This window comes from Anomaloglossus baeobatrachus, chromosome 5 (assembly GCF_048569485.1).
Source record: "Anomaloglossus baeobatrachus isolate aAnoBae1 chromosome 5, aAnoBae1.hap1, whole genome shotgun sequence".
NCBI classification, from domain to species: Eukaryota; Metazoa; Chordata; class Amphibia; order Anura; family Aromobatidae; genus Anomaloglossus; species Anomaloglossus baeobatrachus.
In genome coordinates, this window is record NC_134357.1 from 564,541,100 (window position 1) to 564,559,135 (window position 18,036).

Here is an 18,036-nt window from a genome sequence, read left to right on the forward strand (position 1 = left end):
GGGGGGGCGTAATTGGTGAAAGAGCAGAGCCTGTGGTGTTTGTGGAAGTTTCGTTCCCCAACATGCTTCAATCTGGTCCCTTACTCGCTTCCAATATGTTGTTACTTCTGTGCACTCCCACACCCCATGCCACAGATTCGTAAAGGGCACCCCACACTTAGGACACGCTGTAATCCGGCCAGGGCAGCTATGGGAAGGCGGGATGTTAAAGCCATAGAGCGCTGTGTGCATGAGCTTGAAAAAAGTCTCCCTCCATCTCTCACACAAGATGGATTTTCTCACCCGTTCCCACCCTTGTAATATTGTCTTCGCTATCTCCTCATCTCCTGTCCACCTCTCCCATGTTCTGAACAATTTGCTCTGTTTTAATTTAACAAATTTGTGCCTCATGGTGCTGTACAATGAGGTGATACTCACCATTTGGGTGCGCAGGCCTATACTGTCATCTAAGGCATGAGAGACAGATTCCCTCTCCAACTTTCTGAGTCTGGACTGACAAAAAGAATGAAGCTGCAAGACCTGCATGAAATGTTTTCAGTGTGTCTTGAATTTGTCCATAATTTCTTGAGGAGACATCCACCGTTTTTCCTCCAGGCACATAATGGACCCCGCTGTCTGCAACTGATCACAGCTCTGATCAATGACCCTCTTAATTTCAGCTCCCTGGGGGAACTCGGGGTGACCAAATATTGGCATATGTTTGGAAACCAGAAAGGGAAGCTGAAAGGCCTTCCTCACTACCTTCCAACATACTATGGTGTCCCTTAGTAAAAAGGAGGATCTCACTATCTGTGGCAGTTTAGCTTGTCTAGTGTGGATAAGAGTGGTCAGATCCCAAGGGGCGGATAACTGTCGTTTTAGATGGGTGTTTGAGTAGCAACTAGTGTCGTGTATCCAGTCCACTACATGTCTAAACAAAGAGGTGATATAAGCACGTATATTTGGAAAATTAACCCCGCCTTCACTTCTCAGTAGCATCAGTTTTTCTAGTGCAATTCTGGGTCTTTTACCTGTCCAAATAAAATGTGTAAAGGCCTTCTTCAGTCTGTTTATGTCCAAATGTTTTAAAATCAAGGGCAGGGTTTGCAAGGGGTATAGAAGCCTGGCAAAGCTAACCATTTTAACCAGGTGACATCTACCCAATAGAGATATTGGCAAGTGATGCCACCGTTGTAGTTCCCCCAATATTTTACCTATAAGGGGGGTGTAGTTAAGTGAATAGAGTTGATCTGGTCTCCTCCCTATCTTTATTCCCAAATACGTTATGTATGACTTTGAGACACGTAGGTCCAGACCTAGCTTGACCCATTGCTCCTGAGGTATTTTGTCTACTAATTCTAGAAGTTCACTTTTGTTGATGTTAATCCTGTACCCCGAATATTCACTGAATTTCTGAATAAAGTCAAAGATCCTCCTCAGCTGCTCTAGTGGTCTTGACAAAAAAAAGTATGACGTCATCCGCAAATAGAGCAATCTTCTTTATCTTTGCCTATTCTGATTCCGTCAAATAGATCTGACTCTTCAATAAATCTAGCAAAGGGTTCCATGGCCAGGTTGAACAGCAATGGTGACATTGGACATCCCTGTCTGGTCCCCTTGTGCAAGTGAAAAGAATCAGAGGAATCCTGGTGTGTGTACTCTAGCTGTAGGACTATTGTAGACCCCATCCAAAAATGTTCTAAATTTGCCTTTTAAATTGAACGAGTCCAACGTCGCCCCCAGCCACTCCCAACTAACATTATCAAATGCTTTCTCTGCATCAAGAGCTAGGAGGGCTGGTCTGTCTCCTAAATGCTGCTGTCATCCTACCTCGTCTAGCACTGTCAAGACTTTTCTTATGTTTTTAACTGCAGCTCTTCCCTTAACAAATCCCACCTGAGCTGGCTTCACCAGTTGGGGAAGCACCATTGCTGAGCGGTCAGCCATTATTTTGGATATAATCTTTTGGTCTAAGCCAATAAGTGAAATAGGTCTATAGGAACTAGCCTCCAAGGGGTCTTTGCCATGCTTTGGAATTACTTTGATATACGTCTCCTTGGATCTACCTGGAATATCTCCTGTTGTCAAAATGTTGTTGTAGTAAGTAGTCAATACCAGGAAACCTGTTCCTTGAGTGCTTTGTAAAATTCCCCACTATACCCATCAGGACTGGGTGCCTTTCCATTTTGAAGATGACTTATGGTTTGCTTCACCTCTTCTTCAGTTATGTCTACATTAATTACATCCTGCTGCTCCTGCGTGAGTTTAGGGAGAGATAAGCTTTGGAGGAAGGCTCTACCCTCTGTCGTATTTGTGAGTGAGAGTTTGTATAGATCTTTATAAAAGTTTTGTAGAGTGGAGTTTATTTTTTTGGGATCAGAGGTTACCTTTCCTTGTCCATCTTTTATTCTGACTATGGGTGATACTTGTAAACGTCCCTTTGCCAATTGCGACCAGAAGCTTACCCGCTTTGTTGCCGTATCTAAGTAATTTGACCTCTTGCCTAGATCTATTCACCTGCTCCTTCCTGTCTATCCAATTCTCAAACTCGTTTGGTCAGTTTCCAATGTTCTCTGTTTTGAGTTGAGGGGTTCTGCAGGAACTCTGTATAGGCATGTCTGAGTTTTGCACTCGATTCAGAATACCCCTCCTTCACTTTTTTCTTAAGGGAAGAGACATACATTAAAATTCTGCCTCTCAGCACCGTCTTTGCCGTGTTCCAAAACAGAGCAGTTTCATCTACATGTTCTCTGTTGTCAGATACAAACTCATCCCACCAGCAGCGCAATTTGTAATTGAATCCCTCGTCCTTTGTCAGGAAGGCTGGAAACCTCCATATAAAGTCTGTTCCCCTGACCACCCTGTCCGTCAGTTCCATACCCACTGGGGCATGATCTGATATAACCAAATCAAAAATTTCGACCGACTTCAACCTGTTTAATAGACTCTCAGAGGTCAGGAGGTAGTCAATTCTCGACCAGGACTGGTGGACATGGGAAAAGTGAGTAAATTCTCTAGCATCAGGATGCAGCCAGCGCCAGACATCCCTCAGCCCAGTCTAATTAAGTAGAGAGGTGAGTGTGTTCTCCTCTCTCTGGGGGGTCCTACCCTGATTCCTTCTATCTTCCTCTATCCTATGTACCGTATTAAAGTCACCTCCAGTAATTATCAAGGGAGAATTATCCAGGACAATTTCTCTCTCTATATCTTCAAAAAAAAATTTGTTTGAACCGTTAGGGCCATAAATGTTATATATAGAATAGGTTTCTCCTCCATGGTCTATAGTGATCCGTACACATCTCCCCTGGTCGTCACACTCCTGAGACAATAATTTAAAAACGAAGTTGCGGTGGAACAAAATCACTACCCCTGCATGTCAACCCTGTGCTGCCGTTCCCACTACTGTCCCCACCCAGGATCTATTAAGCCTGAAAAAATCCTCTTCCCTTAAGGGAGTCTCCTAAAGTAGGACAATGTCTGGGGAGAATCATTTAAGGTGCCTCAGTATCTTAGACCTTTTGTTCGGAGATCATAGACCCTTTACATTCCAGGAAATGACAATCATAGGAGTCCCTGTTAGGTTTGGTTACTACCTGTTACCAGATACTTGATACTTGTGGAAGGGTTAAACAGCATGCAGAGTCTGACTGCGACCCCTGAAAGTAGAAAGGTGTTAAACAAAAAAGAACAAGAAATACACAAGGAAAAATATCTTAGGGCAACAATAACTCTAAATTCGAAATGCACTGTGGTGTGTTCCGAATTGCGCACACCACCACAAGTGCTATGGTCTTCACTTTTTTCTGAGATTGGGAAAGTGGTTGATTACACGAGTATATTAGAGAAACTCAACCTGCACCACATGAAATGTAGGGAATATCAATCAGGACGACATCCGTATCCACCAACTATCCCCTCACAATTTGTCTAAACAGACCACTCCACCTCCTCCCCCACCAAATCACAGGACACATCTCCAGATGGGGATAGAGATGATGTGAACAAGCGTCCTCTGGCATGGCAGGCCCCACATGACGTGACATGACATAACCCATTCCTGGCCCGTCCCCCACCAATCCCCACTTCATCTCCTCCCAAAAAAAGTTAATTCATTCATTATCTTGGTATCATCTCACAAACAGCTCGGATAAGAGTCCAGACCGTTTTAAGGGAAAGCGGGTAAGGGTATATACTACATCACCATTCACAAGTTATCACTGGGTTGCTTCACCTATTACGACCTGTTGACCTCTGGGATTTCGGTGACATTGTTCGGTTGTCCCCCTCTCGGTCTGGTCTTCTCTCTGCAGTTTTTGCCGTTTGCAGTATTTTTTCAATGTCTCTTTCGGCGTCCCTTGCCGAGTTGTAGACAATGTTGACACCATCTTTTTGGAAAATCCTCAGTAATGCTGGGTACTGAAGTGTGAAGCTCTTCCTAGCTTGATGCAGAGACACACATATTTTGCTGAAAGCTCTTTTTCGCTTGGCCACATCTGCAGAATAATCCTTGAACAGAAGTTTCATTCCTCTTATGATCAATGGTTGGGTTCTCTTTCTGTAGGCCCTTATTATGTCAAACTTGTTGTAGTCCAAAAATGTCATGATCACTTGACGTGGTCTTGTCTGATCACCAGATTTTTGGCCATGGGAGTGCGGGTCTGGGCCCACCCTGTGAGCCCTTTCGACTCTACAGCCTCTATTAATTCCCAGAGCCGCCGAGAGATCTCTTTCACATAAGCGTTGAAGTTCGGCTGCGGGAACCGCTTCAGATAGCCCCACCATTCTCAGGTTGCTCCGCCTGGACCTATTCTCGAGATCTTCAACCTTGTCCGCTAGGCGTTTCTTTTCTGCGACCGTTTCGCCTAACGGTGAGGACAGTTGCTTGTTATCTTCTTCCAGGGATGACACTCTCTGTTCCAACTCCTCTATCTGTCCTTTATGTTTGTTTAATTGCCCCTGAAAGTTACAGAGGGCATTCTGGATAGCTTTCTCTATGGTTTTCTGGATCTCTGGCATGATATTAGCTGCAACCTCTGTTGCCATTGTTTTAAAGTCTACCGTTTGCATGTGCGTGTCAAATTCTTTGTTGCTGTCATTAGAGTGTTCGGCGGATTCACTCACAAAAGGCATTGTGAAGCGGTTGAGATATATCAACAGGGACTTGCTCTTCCAGGGGGCTCGGTGCCATTTCTTCCTCCCCTTCGCTGCTGGCCCTGTCTCTCACGCGAGAGTAGTCCATTTTTTGTGCACTACGTAGAAGGTACCGCTCCATAAAACACAGGTCTGTAAGTTGCAAAAGCACCATCCCTTTAACGAGGGGAGACAATAAATTGTAGTGTGAGGGTCTTAGTATATGAGTGGCTTACTGTCAGCTCCTTCAGAAGCCAGCAATCAATTTACAATATGCAGTTCTGTATGATGGCCACTAGAGGAAGGCAGTGTCCTGCAGATGGCTCTGTGTGAGATGCACTATATTGTTTCACCCACTAGATGTCTCACTTCCTGCTTCCCGGGGATCCAGCAGTCGGGCAGGCTGAGTTTTCAAGGAGAAAAAAAAATGGACGTTTCCCACCCAGAAAGCTCTCTCCTGCCTGTGTCAATGCTCACCATGCAGCTTTCTCTTCCCTCCAAACCTCAGGACTCTCTCTTCAGCACAGGTGAGGGCACTACTTAGCACAGTCTAGGGGGGCAGAGGGACACCAGTGGGGACCTCAACCAGTAGTTCAGTTATCCATGCTACCCGAGGGGGAGCGTGGACCACCCCGACCTACCCCGGATCCAGTCTCTGTCCCTGGCCTCAGCTCTTAATGGCAGGCACCAGCCCAGCACTGCTGTGTTCTGTCTTCCTCACTGTAATCTGGCCAGAGTGAGGGATATCAGCAGTAATCTCCACAGCAGGAGTCATGGGTGAGGGGATCCTCCAGTATCTACCCCAGTGCATCTGCCAGACCCTCAATCTGTCTCTCACCCAGCTTTTTCTCAGGGAGTCTCTTGCAGAGGCAGCTATCCCCCAGCAGCTGTGTCTTTGGGGTGTTGGATGGGCACAGATTCGTCCCTGATTCTTAGTATGATCTCTTGCAGGTGCAGGAGCTCCTCACCACACGTCCTACATCCTCGGTGCCGGAACAGGAAGTCACTGCCTGAAATGTTTTTAAATCTCAAGTCTCCAAGATGGGGCTCCAAGTTGTGTCTTGTCTAAACTGGCAGTGGTGTGGGAGCACCAGCCCTATACCTGTCTCATCCACCTCAATAGTTCTTGTGTCAATAGTCTAGGAAACTAATGTCTATGCGAAAACAGAAGGGCTGCACTGTAACACGTATTATTTCTGCTTTGGAAGCTTTTGATACCCGTAAAAGTGTTTTCTCTGCCTTGAATCCAATGGGGTTCGAAAAGGTTTGGTGAACGTAACGTTTGCTTGGCAAGGCTCTTCGAACTGAACTGTGAAAGGTTCGCTCATCTCTACTCTTGGATAGTGGGGCAGAAGCCAATATGGTGGTTTCTGGGTTTGCAAATACTCATGGACTCTCCTGTGACACGTCGCTGATTAAGTCTATCCCCATATTCGCCATTGACTCAACGCTCTTTGGTCAGGGAAGTTGTACGCAAGTGATGCATTATTTTAATCTGTGCATAGGGGATCTTTAGAAGGAGCTCCTTTCAGGTTAAGTCTTGGAAGATCTCCCTACTACTATCATATTGGGCCTTCCCTATTTAATTATGCATAATCCAGTGGTGGACTGGCAATCCAGAGAGCTAGTCAGATGGAGTGAGTTCTGCATGAACAGATTAGAATCAGAGAAGGGGATAGGTGGAAAACAGTCTTTAAAACACACCTTTTGGTTTGACAAATATCCCGCCGTTTTCCAACATTTTGTCAATGAAATTTTCCGTCACTTGATGGGTTGATTTGTGGTTGTATATCTAGAACAAATTTTTATTCACTCACCCAATCTCAAAACACAGTTACACGTCAGGCAGGTATTGCAGATATTAGGTGACAACAAATTGTATGCCAAACAGAGAAAGTGTGTATTTGCCGTGCAGGACACACAATTTTTGTATTTCTTGGTGTCATTTGCTGGTTTCCGGATGGAAAGCAGGTCTGTCCTGTTCTGGAGTTGGACCCTCCTGAAAATATGAAGGCACTACAACGCTTTCTGGGGTTTGCCAATAATTAAACAAAGTTCATCAGGAACTTCTCATTGTTAAACTCCTCACGGATATTACTAAGGAAGGTACGGACTTTTCTAGGTGGTTAGACCTCGCCTGACGGGCATCCTCTTCCTTAAAGGGAACCTGTCAGATGCAATATGCACACAGAACCACGAGCAGTTCTGGGTGCATATTGCTAAGATCGTGCATATTGCTAAGATCCGCCTAACTATCCCTGTATACACTAGCATAGATAAACAGATCTTTAGAAAAAGTATTTCTAAAGATCTTGTACCGTATGCTAATGAGCGAGGGCATCAGTCCCCTGGGCGTTAGTTCCCCGGTCAGTCGGCCCTTATTAGCATCTTAGTACGTCCCTGTGGGTGTGCTATCATGCTAATGAATACGCAGTGTCACAGGATGATCTCACTCACCTCTCCATCGCTGGATTTCGGCTCAGTGCGCACGACCTGGAGTTTGAGTCATGTGCACTACTTCATTTTGAAGCCAGGGCATGTACACCCGGCTTCATAGTGTGCATGACCCAAACTCCGAGGTCATGCACACTGAGCTGAAATCCCCCGTCGGACACGATGGCGGCGGAGAGGTGAGAGATCATCCTGTGATGCTGTGTATTCATTAGCATGATAGCACAACCACAGGGGCATACTAACATGCTAATGAGGGGCGACTGGCTGGGGAACTAACGCCCAGGGGACCAGTGCCTGCGATCATTAGTATACGATAAGATATTTAGAAATACTTTTTCTATAGATCTTTTTATCTATGCTAGGGTATACAGGGACTGATAGTAATTCCTGCCTAATATACACCCAGAACTGCTCGTGGTTCTGGGTGCATATTTGACCTGACAAGTTCCCTTTAAAAAGAGATGCTTTGCCCCTGCTCGTCCAACAATGTCGCACAGCCATTTATTGTTGAAGCTGATGCTTTCAACGTGGGGGTTGAGGCAGTGTCATCTCAAGGGCTATCTCCTAGTAAGTGGCATCCATGCGCCTTTAAGGGCTCATTCACATGACTGTCCTGTTCCTGTTTTTTGCGAACTTACTGACAGGACCATCTTTTCAATCTCTTTTGTGTAGGATTGGATGGCACACTGAAGCACTTCCGTGTGCATCCGATCCTACAAAAAAAAACAAAACATTGGATGCTGTATGTCTGTTCCGTTATTATGGAACATGTCCTATTCTGTTCGGTATTAACGGACCGTGACTCAATACAAGTCAATGGGTCCACCAAATCCCCGGAAGCTGCACGGAAGCACTTCCGTGTGGCTTCCGTAGGGTGCCCCTGCAGTCTGTGTCCCGCTCTCGCGCCAGCCCGCACAGCAGTATGTCAGCATCTGCCCGCACTGCAGTGTGTCAGCAGCCGCAAGGATGATGAGCGTTCCAGTCAAGAGGTTTGTAAAGTTCATTACCTGCGGTGATGAATTCCCGCACTCCTGACTTCTGCACTCGTCACTGACCGCCGCGTTCTGATATCACCTCCCGTGGGCAGCCCGAGACTGTGACTAGCGGTGACGTCACAGGCCGCTTGTGATATTTCGCTTGTGAACGTGGCGGTCATTGAACTCAGTGACCAGCGCTGACGTCAGAAGTGCAGGGTCTTCCATCACCGCAGGTAATGAACCTAGCTATCCTCCTGAAGTCACTGCCCTGCAGTGACCTGGGCTGACCTATTCATGTTAGCTAAGGTCACTGCACTGCTCTCCCAGTCAATGGGGAACATTCTGTTCTTCATTGACTGGGACAGTGAGTAAGGATCGTCGTGGGACCCCCTTATTGAATTACGCCGGACCCGGATTTGATTTTTATTTTCAATAAATTGGTGAAAGGGGGATTGTGTTGGGGATTGTTTTTTCAAATAAAATTTGTTTGTCGTCAAATATTTTTTTTTTATTACTGACTGGGTTAGTGATGTCGGGTATCTGATAGACGCCATGACATCATCACCCCAGGGCTTGATGCCAGGTGACATTACACATCTGGTATCAACCCCATATATTACCCCGTTTGCCACCGGACCAGAGCACGAGATGAGCTGGGGGCAAAGCACCAGGATTGACAGATCTAATGGATGCGCCATTTCAGAGGCGGCTACGGCCTGCTATTTTTAGGCTGGGGAGGGTCCAAGAACCGCGGACCTCCCTAGTCTGAGAATACCAGACCACAGCTGTCCACTTTACCTTGGCTGGTGATACAATTTGGGGGGGGGGGGGGGACCGTACAATTTTTGTTTTAAATTATTTATTTAAATTTAAAATAACAGTGCCCTCTGTTTTGAATTACCAGCCAAGGTGAAGCTGCAAGCTGTGGTCTGGAGGCTGCAGCCGTCTACTTTAACCGAGCTGGCTACAAAAAATAGGGGGGAACCCACGTCGTTTTTTTAATGTATTTATTTATTTTTTGGCTAAAGATAAGGCTAAGCACCCTTTAGTGCCACATGAAAGACACTAAAGGGTGCAAGATTACAAAATGCTGGGGGGGTGGAACATTATATATGTCTTTCTCGTCTATTATCTATATATCCCTCTAGCTAACCCTCTATTCATTAATTCATTCCTCTATCTTTCTGCCTCTTTATCTATCCCTCTATATCTATCCATCTATTTATCTATCTAGCTGCTTCCGTTTTTAGCATTCTGCAAAAAAAACGGAAGGCACACGGATGATACACAGCCCGTATATGGGACGGAATGGATTTCATACGGATGCCACACGGATGCATCCGTGAAATAAACAGGACCGGGTTTTTTTGCGGACCGCAAAAACGGGACTAACTCAAAGAAGTTGTTGCTGGCCGAAAGGAATTAATATATTGGTAATAGGGAACTATTGAACATTAACATGGCCTTTGAGGATTGGTGTCAATTTTTAGAGGTGGCAGTTCATCCTGTCACTGTGATTACTGATCATAAAAATCTTCTGTACTTTGAATCTGCTAAGCGCCTTAACCCTAGAAAAGCTAGGTGGTCCTTATTTTTTTACCAGGTTTAATGTTGTGGCTACCTATTGTCCTAGAGTGAAAAATGTAAAAGATGAAGCTTTATAGTGAAATTTTCCTGAGGGAGGTAGCTCAGATGACTGTCTCTATCTTACAGGAGGGGGTGTTTGTCTCTTCTGTATGGTCTGAGCTCAAGGAAAAGGTGCTGAAGGCTCACGGGGATGCCTCTGGTTCTTGCCCATTAGGAAAATTATTCATACCTTTGCAACTGCACCTCAAAATTTTGAAGGAGCATCATAACTCGGTCCTAGCGGGACAACCAAGTGATAAAGCGACCTTTCACCATTTTTATTGTTTTTCGTGGCCAAGGTTGCATAAGAAAGTAGTGGATTTTGTATCTTCATGTAATACATGCAAACATTCTAAGAACCCGCTTACTCGTCAGTCCGCATCTCTCCTACCTTTGACTATACCTAACAGACCATGGACTCGTTTATCGATGGACTTTATTACTGACCTTCCTTCGTCCGCTTGTAAAAACGGTGATCTTAGTAGTGGTAGATAGCTTCAGTAAAATCATGCATTCCATTGCTCATCTGGCCCTCCCCAATGCAAAAATGTGTTTGTTTCTGAAATGTTCATGGATTCCCTCTGATGTGGTGTCAGATTGAGAGACCAAATTTTTAGTGCATTATGTTCTCTTCCGTGTTCTCGTCTCATCTGTCTTTTTCCTCATCGTTCCATCCTCAATCTAAAGGTGCTTCAATTTGGGTCTGTTTTAATTATTTTTTTTTTTATCTAGGAGGCCGCATAGCACATGAAATACATAATATAGAGTAGGACCCCCATATTGAGATTTTCCATGAAGTGGCAGGGGTGGCTCAAGGAATTGATCAATTATTTGCTAAAAATCTCATTTTGTATTAAGTACAGTTGGAATAAATCCGTGAATTTGCACTTTTATATGATGCATGCCACTCTCAGATCATGCTGGCTCCACTTTCCCCAATCTAAAGGGCAGACTGAATGCTTAAATCAGAGTTTGGAGACTTACTTAAGGTGTTTTGTGTTCGATAACCAGGAAAATTGGTTGTCGTACCTACCTTTGTTATTTAATGCAAACTCAACTAGTCAAAAGGAATCCACTGGAAAGTCATCTTTTTTGGTACCTACGGGTTCCACCCTAGATCAGTGCTTTCAGTGGGGAGGGCTCTTCAAGGGTTCCTGGGGAGGAACGATTTTCCTCATGGAACACTGAACAAGCTAAGGGTTATGGGGCATAGTTACAAAGGTGTGCCTGATGGCAATGAAGAGACACTGAGGACAAAAAGCAGAACTCAAACGCGCTCCACACGCAATATAGTCCTCTACTAGACCCAATCCCTGTATATTTATATAGGTACACTACTGTGTTTGAGGGATAGCCGTCGAGTAATGGGGGCACCATTTGAAAAATTAGGGTGCTATACTCCATTGATAGGAAGGGACAGAACCTTTTGAAGGATAAGTATTTAAGCACCAATCTCCTTTATGTTGGGTATATATAGACTCTCTTGGCATCAGTCCAGTTTTTATCTATTATTCACTTATCTGTCTGTGATGTGTCTGTTCTATGTGGTTTTAATAAAAATGTATTAAAACATATGTTTTATTAATAAAGTATATACCCTTCAAACCACTAGAATTTTCTATACCTGATGCTTCATTTTTGCTGTGGAACCTTATTTTTAGGATAATAAGTTTTGTTCCTTCTTTTTAGTCCCACATTGTACAGTCCCTGACAGACGTTCTGTCGCTTATCCATGATATGTAAATAAAAGCTTATAACCGGACTTGAAATTCATCCATTGGTTTCATAAATTACTCTTTTGAAAGCTGAAACCCTCCCAAATTTGGTTTAGGTTATGAAAATAAAGTTGCTGCAAAGCTGAAATATTGATCATTTAATGAACACAGAAAGGTCAGATTTTGGCAAGACAAAAGTTTTGTCACCCACAGAAAGTATTGTGAAATTCAAACAAATAATTAACTTCAAATACAAAGATGTGTTGCATAACATTGGTGAATGAAGTTGTGATGCTATTAGAGCCATATTTAATATTTTGTGTGACTTCCATGAGCTTGAAGGACTGCATCCATGCGGTTCAACAATGATTCATACAATTTCTTAATGAAGTCATCAGGAACAGCAAAGAATGCAGTTTTACATGCCTCCCAGAGTTCATCTAGATTCTTTGGTTTTGTCTTCAAGCTTCCTCTTTCATCCTACCCCAAACATGCTCAATGTTTGCCCAAATTTGGTAGGGTGTCAGCTTTCAAAAGAGTAAATTAAGAAACCAATGGATGAATTTAAAGTCAGGTTATAAGCTTTTATTTACATAACATGGATAAGCGACAGAACTTCTGTCAGGGACTGTAGCAGCTGCTGAATGAGAAGAATCTGTGACTTCTCTGCATTTAGTGGTCACTACTCACCTGGGCGGTTATCTGTAGGAATCTCCTCTTTACTCCGCTCATCACCCCTCACATATGTCTCTGTAGTATTAATATGGGGCAGATCTTCCCCCTGAAACAAATATTGTAAAAGTCACAGACAGATGGAGAAGTCCCATCTATGATCAGCTCTAATCCTGCCATCGCCACCGCTCTCATTACACAAGTATAACACATATAATACTGGAGGATAAAACAAGACTGAGCACAAGACCTTCACAGCCGTCTACACATCATAGGGGGATTTCATGGCACCTTCTCTCCATCTACCTGATGATCCTGAGGAACATCGGGGTCTTCTTGTTTACAGTCCTGTGGGAGAAGAGGACGGGGACATCTCTCTGGTGTTGTCCTCTTACTGGATAGACCTGGAGGAGACACATACAGGGACTGAATTCATTCCTTACATACAGATAATTATAGGCCGTGTGTATTTAGTCCTGTCTATTACCTGGTGATGTGAGGGGCTGGGGAACCTCCATCATGATGTCATCGTACAGATCTTTGTGTCCTTCTAAATACTCCCACTCCTCCATGGAGAAATAGACGGTGACGTCCTGACACCTTATAGGAACCTGACACATACAATGATACCGTCACCCCCGATCCCTTCATAGCGTTACTGTATAATGTCCCAGCATTCCCAGCAGTGTCACCTCTCCAGTCAGCAGCTCAATCATCTTGTAGGTGAGTTCTAGGATCTTCTGGTCATTGATGTCCTCATGTATCGGGGGGTGAGGTGGAGGCCCCGTGATTGGGCTCAGGGGTCTTCCCCATCCCTCAGACACAGGGGCCTGACAGCGCTCACTAGAGGTCTTCTTCACTACTGTGTAATCCTGGTTATGGAGAGACACAGTAAGAAATCTCACTCCAGACATTTCCAGAGTCCTCACCTCTCCAGTTCTGTCCATCTGTTATTCCCATAGATAAGAATGATGTAATGTGACGTCATCAGAATCTCTCACCTCTCCAGTAAGCCGGAAGAGGATCTCTAGGGTGAGGTGCAATATCCTCTCCGCCATCTTGTCCCTGTCCATATCCATCCTTCACGGGGCAATCAGGAGAATTCTCTTCTATAGAGCGATTGTTCTCCCCCAGCATCTAATGTGTATGGAGCCTGAGCCCAGTAATGGGGAATCTCCACACACCTCCTCCTGCAGAGCCGCACACTAGATATATGGCTGCTCTGTGCTTCCAGGACCTGTGATGATGTCACATGGAGGGGAGGAGTCAGGGGTCACATGATCAGCTCCTCAGTGTATGCAGGACTCTGCTGTGCTGGGTGTCATGGTGCTGGATGAGGGGAAGTTTATGTGTGGGGTCAGGAGGGGTTTACAGTGTGGATGTAGCAGAGCCGTGTGTGTACGAGGTGTACGGAGCGGAGTCGTGTGTGTACGAGGTGTACGGAGCAGAGCCGTGTGTGTACGAGGTGTACGGAGCAGAGCTGTGTGTGTACGAGGTGTACGGAGCGGAGCCATGTGTGTACGAGGTGTACGAAGCAGAGCCATGTGTGTGTACGAGGTGTACAAAGCAGAGCCATGTGTGTGTGAGGTGTACGGAGCGGAGTCGTGTGTGTACGAAGCAGAGCCGTGTGTGTACGAGGTGTACGGAGCAGAGCCGTGTGTGTACGAGGTGTACGGAGCGGAGCCGTGTGTGTATGAGGTGTATGGAGCAGAGCCGTGTGTGTACGAGGTGTACGGAGCAGAGCCGTGTGTGTACGAAGTGTACAGAGCAGAGCCGTGTGTGTACGAGGTGTACAGAGCGGAGCCAAGTGCCGCTCTGCCCTGCACACGGTGATGTTATATGGAGCTGTCTGGACGCTCTGCACTCACAGCTTATTGCTCCTCTCTGGTGTTATCCCAATGTAAGGCCTGAGGCCTCGATCAGAGACATCACCCCCTCCCCTCCTCCTCCTCAATGTTCTCCTCTGTGTAGAGCCGCCTCATTGCTTTCACCATTCCTCTATTCCCTCAGAATTACAAGTCTTCCCGCATAAAACAAGCCCTCGTACGGCTGTGCTGGGGGAGAATAAAGAAGGTGAGTGGTGAGATATACAGGAAATAATGAATACAGTATATAGGTGATACTTCTATTTGCCGCCCCCGCGTCAGCAGCCGAGATGCTCGGATCTGGATCCACGGTGGCTCGAGGGATCTCCGGATTAGGGGGTTGGGGTCGCGCGGCCACTCGGATAAAAGGGGAAGTATTTACATGGGATGGTATGGTTAAAGTTTGTGACGCCACCCGCGGTGTGTGGTAAGATGGAGTACCACCGCTGCGATTGGGAGTACCCGGTGGCGATGGTGTGGGCAGCTAGGTGTTTAACCCCTCCACGGGTAGGAGGGATGCCCCGGGACTCGGTGTTGGTGACGGGGAGGTGCCGTTGGGATGGTAAGGGTCACTTGTGTACTCAGTCCAATAACACTGACACCGACAACTGTGGTAAACCAAAGTTCTGGACACCGCTGCCGCTGAGAGGGAGCACGCCTGGATCCCGTGCCCGTTGGTGTTGCCTGTTAGTCTGTGATCTTTGCCTTGGCACCTAGTCTTCTGGTTGGTCCCTTTAGTGTAAAACTACTCGGGTCCCGCTCACCAGTATGGCTAACTGGGTGAACTTGCTCTCAGGGTTCATGCTTGGGATTTTCTGGACCGTGTAGTGGGAAAGTCCTATCCCCCTCGTTACGCTAGTACCCCGTTCTTGGAGCGGGTGGAGAACGGATCTTGAAGGCTCCATCCTCGTCGGGTAAATTGTCAGGACGCCTGAAGCTCCTTCCTGACCTAGGATTCACGCACCCCGTCGTGCCCTGGCCCCTGCCCGGTGATGGCACAAGGCCGCCGGCTGTCCTTCTCGACAGTCCGTGCCCCTTGTCACGATCCCCTGCGACCGGGGTCCAGCTCCTACCAGGCCCAGACCAACGTCTGCCACCCAGTAGTTACAAGGAGCCCAGCTCCTGACCTCCTCTCACTTTGAGAGCTACCTCTGTTCTGCTCCTGACACTCCTGACCCCCCCTTAACCAACCCCCCAAGTGGGCGACACTCAGGTCGGCCACTGGTGTGTCTGGTGGGTGTGGTGCAGAGTGTTCCTAGGATTTTGATTAGCTTGTTCTTGGCAACACCGAAGGTCAGGGACCCGTAACCAAGGAGGAGGTGGATATTGCACAGACGGGCGGTTTGCACAATACCCTGTGACGACCTGATAGACCAGGGCGTCACACCTACGTCAGGTAAGTACAGAGGGGTTACTTTCTCTCATTAATGGCCCCAGCGCTGCACAATATCCAGTCGTGGACAATTCATTACATGAGCAGCAGCCGGTGCAGAGCAATCGCTGCTATATATCTACAGGTAAATCATTTCGGGGGCCGATGTGCCATTCCCCCATACACCGGAGCTTGCCCCCCCCAGACTCACACCGGAGCTTGTCCCCCCCAGACTCACACCGGAGCTTGTCCCCCCCAGACTCACATCGGAGCTTGTCCCCCCCAGACTCACATTGGAGCTTGTCCCCCCCAGACACACACAAGAGCTTGTCTCCCCCAGACACACACCAGAGCTTGTCTCCCCCAGACACACACCGGAGCTTGTCCCCCCAGACACACACTGGAGCTTGTCCCCCCAGACACACACCGGAGCTTGTCCCCCCAGACACACACCGGAGCTTGTCCCCCCAGACACACACCGGAGCTTGTCCCCCCAGACACACACCGGAGCTTGTCCCCCCAGACACACACCGGAGCTTGTCCCCCCCAGACACACACCGGAGCTTCACTCCCAGGCTTGTCCCCCCCCCAGACACACATCGGAGCTTGTCCCCCCCAGACACACACTGTAGCTTGTCCCCCCACAGACACACACCGGACATTGTCCCCCCCAGACACATACCGGAGCTTGTCCCCTCCAGACACACACCGGAGCTTGTCCCCCCCAGACACACACCGGAGCTTGTCCCCCCCAGACACACACCGGAGCTTGTCCCTCCCAGACACACACCGGAGCTTTTCCTTCCCAAACACACACCGGAGCTTGTCCCCCCAGACACACACTGGAGCTTGTCTTGGGGCTGTGATCCAATGGATGGACAGGGAAGGGAAGTAAAGAAGTGATAGGTGGACTCGCAGATACCTGGAATTGGCTGGTCTAAACAATTCAGGCTCAGAATTGATCCCAAAAATCTGTCCGGACGCCCATCCCCATATAAGTCTATGGGGACCAGAATTCATGGGATTGGAGCAGGCGCACAATACTTCCCAGTCTCCCTCACGGCTGTTACACTGCTTTCTGGCTGCTTATTCTACTTCTGGGGCCCTCATTGTCGCTCATACATATTCACTGCTTCCCTCACGCACTAGTAGTCCTGGCTTCCGTGATTGGTTGCAGTCAGACTGTGCCCCAACTCTGAATGGCAGCGTGTCTGACTGCAACCAATCACAGACCCTGTTTGTGGGTTTATCGTACTGTAAAAAATAATAATTTTACAAAAATGGCGTAGGGTCCCCTCATATTATGAAACCCAACACAGATAAAACAGATAATGCAGCCCCCAGCCGTACTCTTATCTTGGCTGTGTATCAAAATAAGAACTGCATTCAGATTTTAATTTTAAATAATTTAAATAATTTTAAAAAACAATGTGTGGTCTCCCCCCTAATTTTGATATCCAGCCAAGATAAAGCCAATAGGTGGGGGCTGGTATTCTCATGCTGGAGAGACCCATGGTTATTGGGCCCCCCCAGCCTAAAAATAGTAGCTGCCCATGATTGTCGCATTCATTAGAACTTTACTGGGCTCTACCTGATTGCCCTGGTGCGGCCGCAATCAGGGTAATAAGGAGTTAATGAAGTTAATGACAACTCACAGCTGCCAATAACCCCTGGTTTAGGATTAGCAGGCGTCTATGAGATCCCCCATTACTAATCTGTGAGCGAAAAGAAATAAACATAAACACCAAAAAAATACTTTATTTGAAATTACATACAAAAAAACCCTCTTTCACCCCCTTATTAACCCCAAACACCCAGTTGCGACGTAATCCACATGAGGTCCCACAATGATTCCAGCTCTGCTACATCTGAAGTGACAGCGCATAGACACATTAGAATACATGACCGCACACCGTCAGCTTCAGTCGGAAACTGATCCGCAGTGATCAGTGGTGACGTCACTCGGATTATTTGTGGTCACAGCTGGAGGTTCCCACAGTCTTCCACCTGTGACCACAGATAACCTGACCTCAGGTGACCTCATGAAACTCAGTGACTTCACCTCAGGTGCGGTCACTGAGTTCACAGACCTGCGTCTCCTGGCAGAAAACTGCGATTTGTTTGCCATAAGAAAAAAGTTTTGGTACTGTGTTAGCCAGTTTAAAAATGATTGATTGCCGTGAGAGACAAAAATATAATCTTTTAGTTCGGATATCTCTTAATGGCTAATAAAATAAAATAAATGA

General features: G+C 46.6%; 1 protein-coding gene across 1 annotated transcript in view; it reads right to left on the reverse strand.

The window, feature by feature from the left end:
• LOC142313027 (uncharacterized) overlaps nt 1-18,036 on the reverse strand; it is a 132,792-nt gene that overhangs the window by 55,221 nt on the left and 59,535 nt on the right. Inside the window, exons 6-7 of the mRNA XM_075352014.1 lie at nt 12,860-12,955; nt 12,572-12,662 (exon numbers count right to left, since the gene is read on the reverse strand). Coding sequence (XP_075208129.1) covers nt 12,572-12,662; nt 12,860-12,955 — 187 coding nt within the window. The remainder of the gene's footprint in view (nt 1-12,571; nt 12,663-12,859; nt 12,956-18,036) is intronic.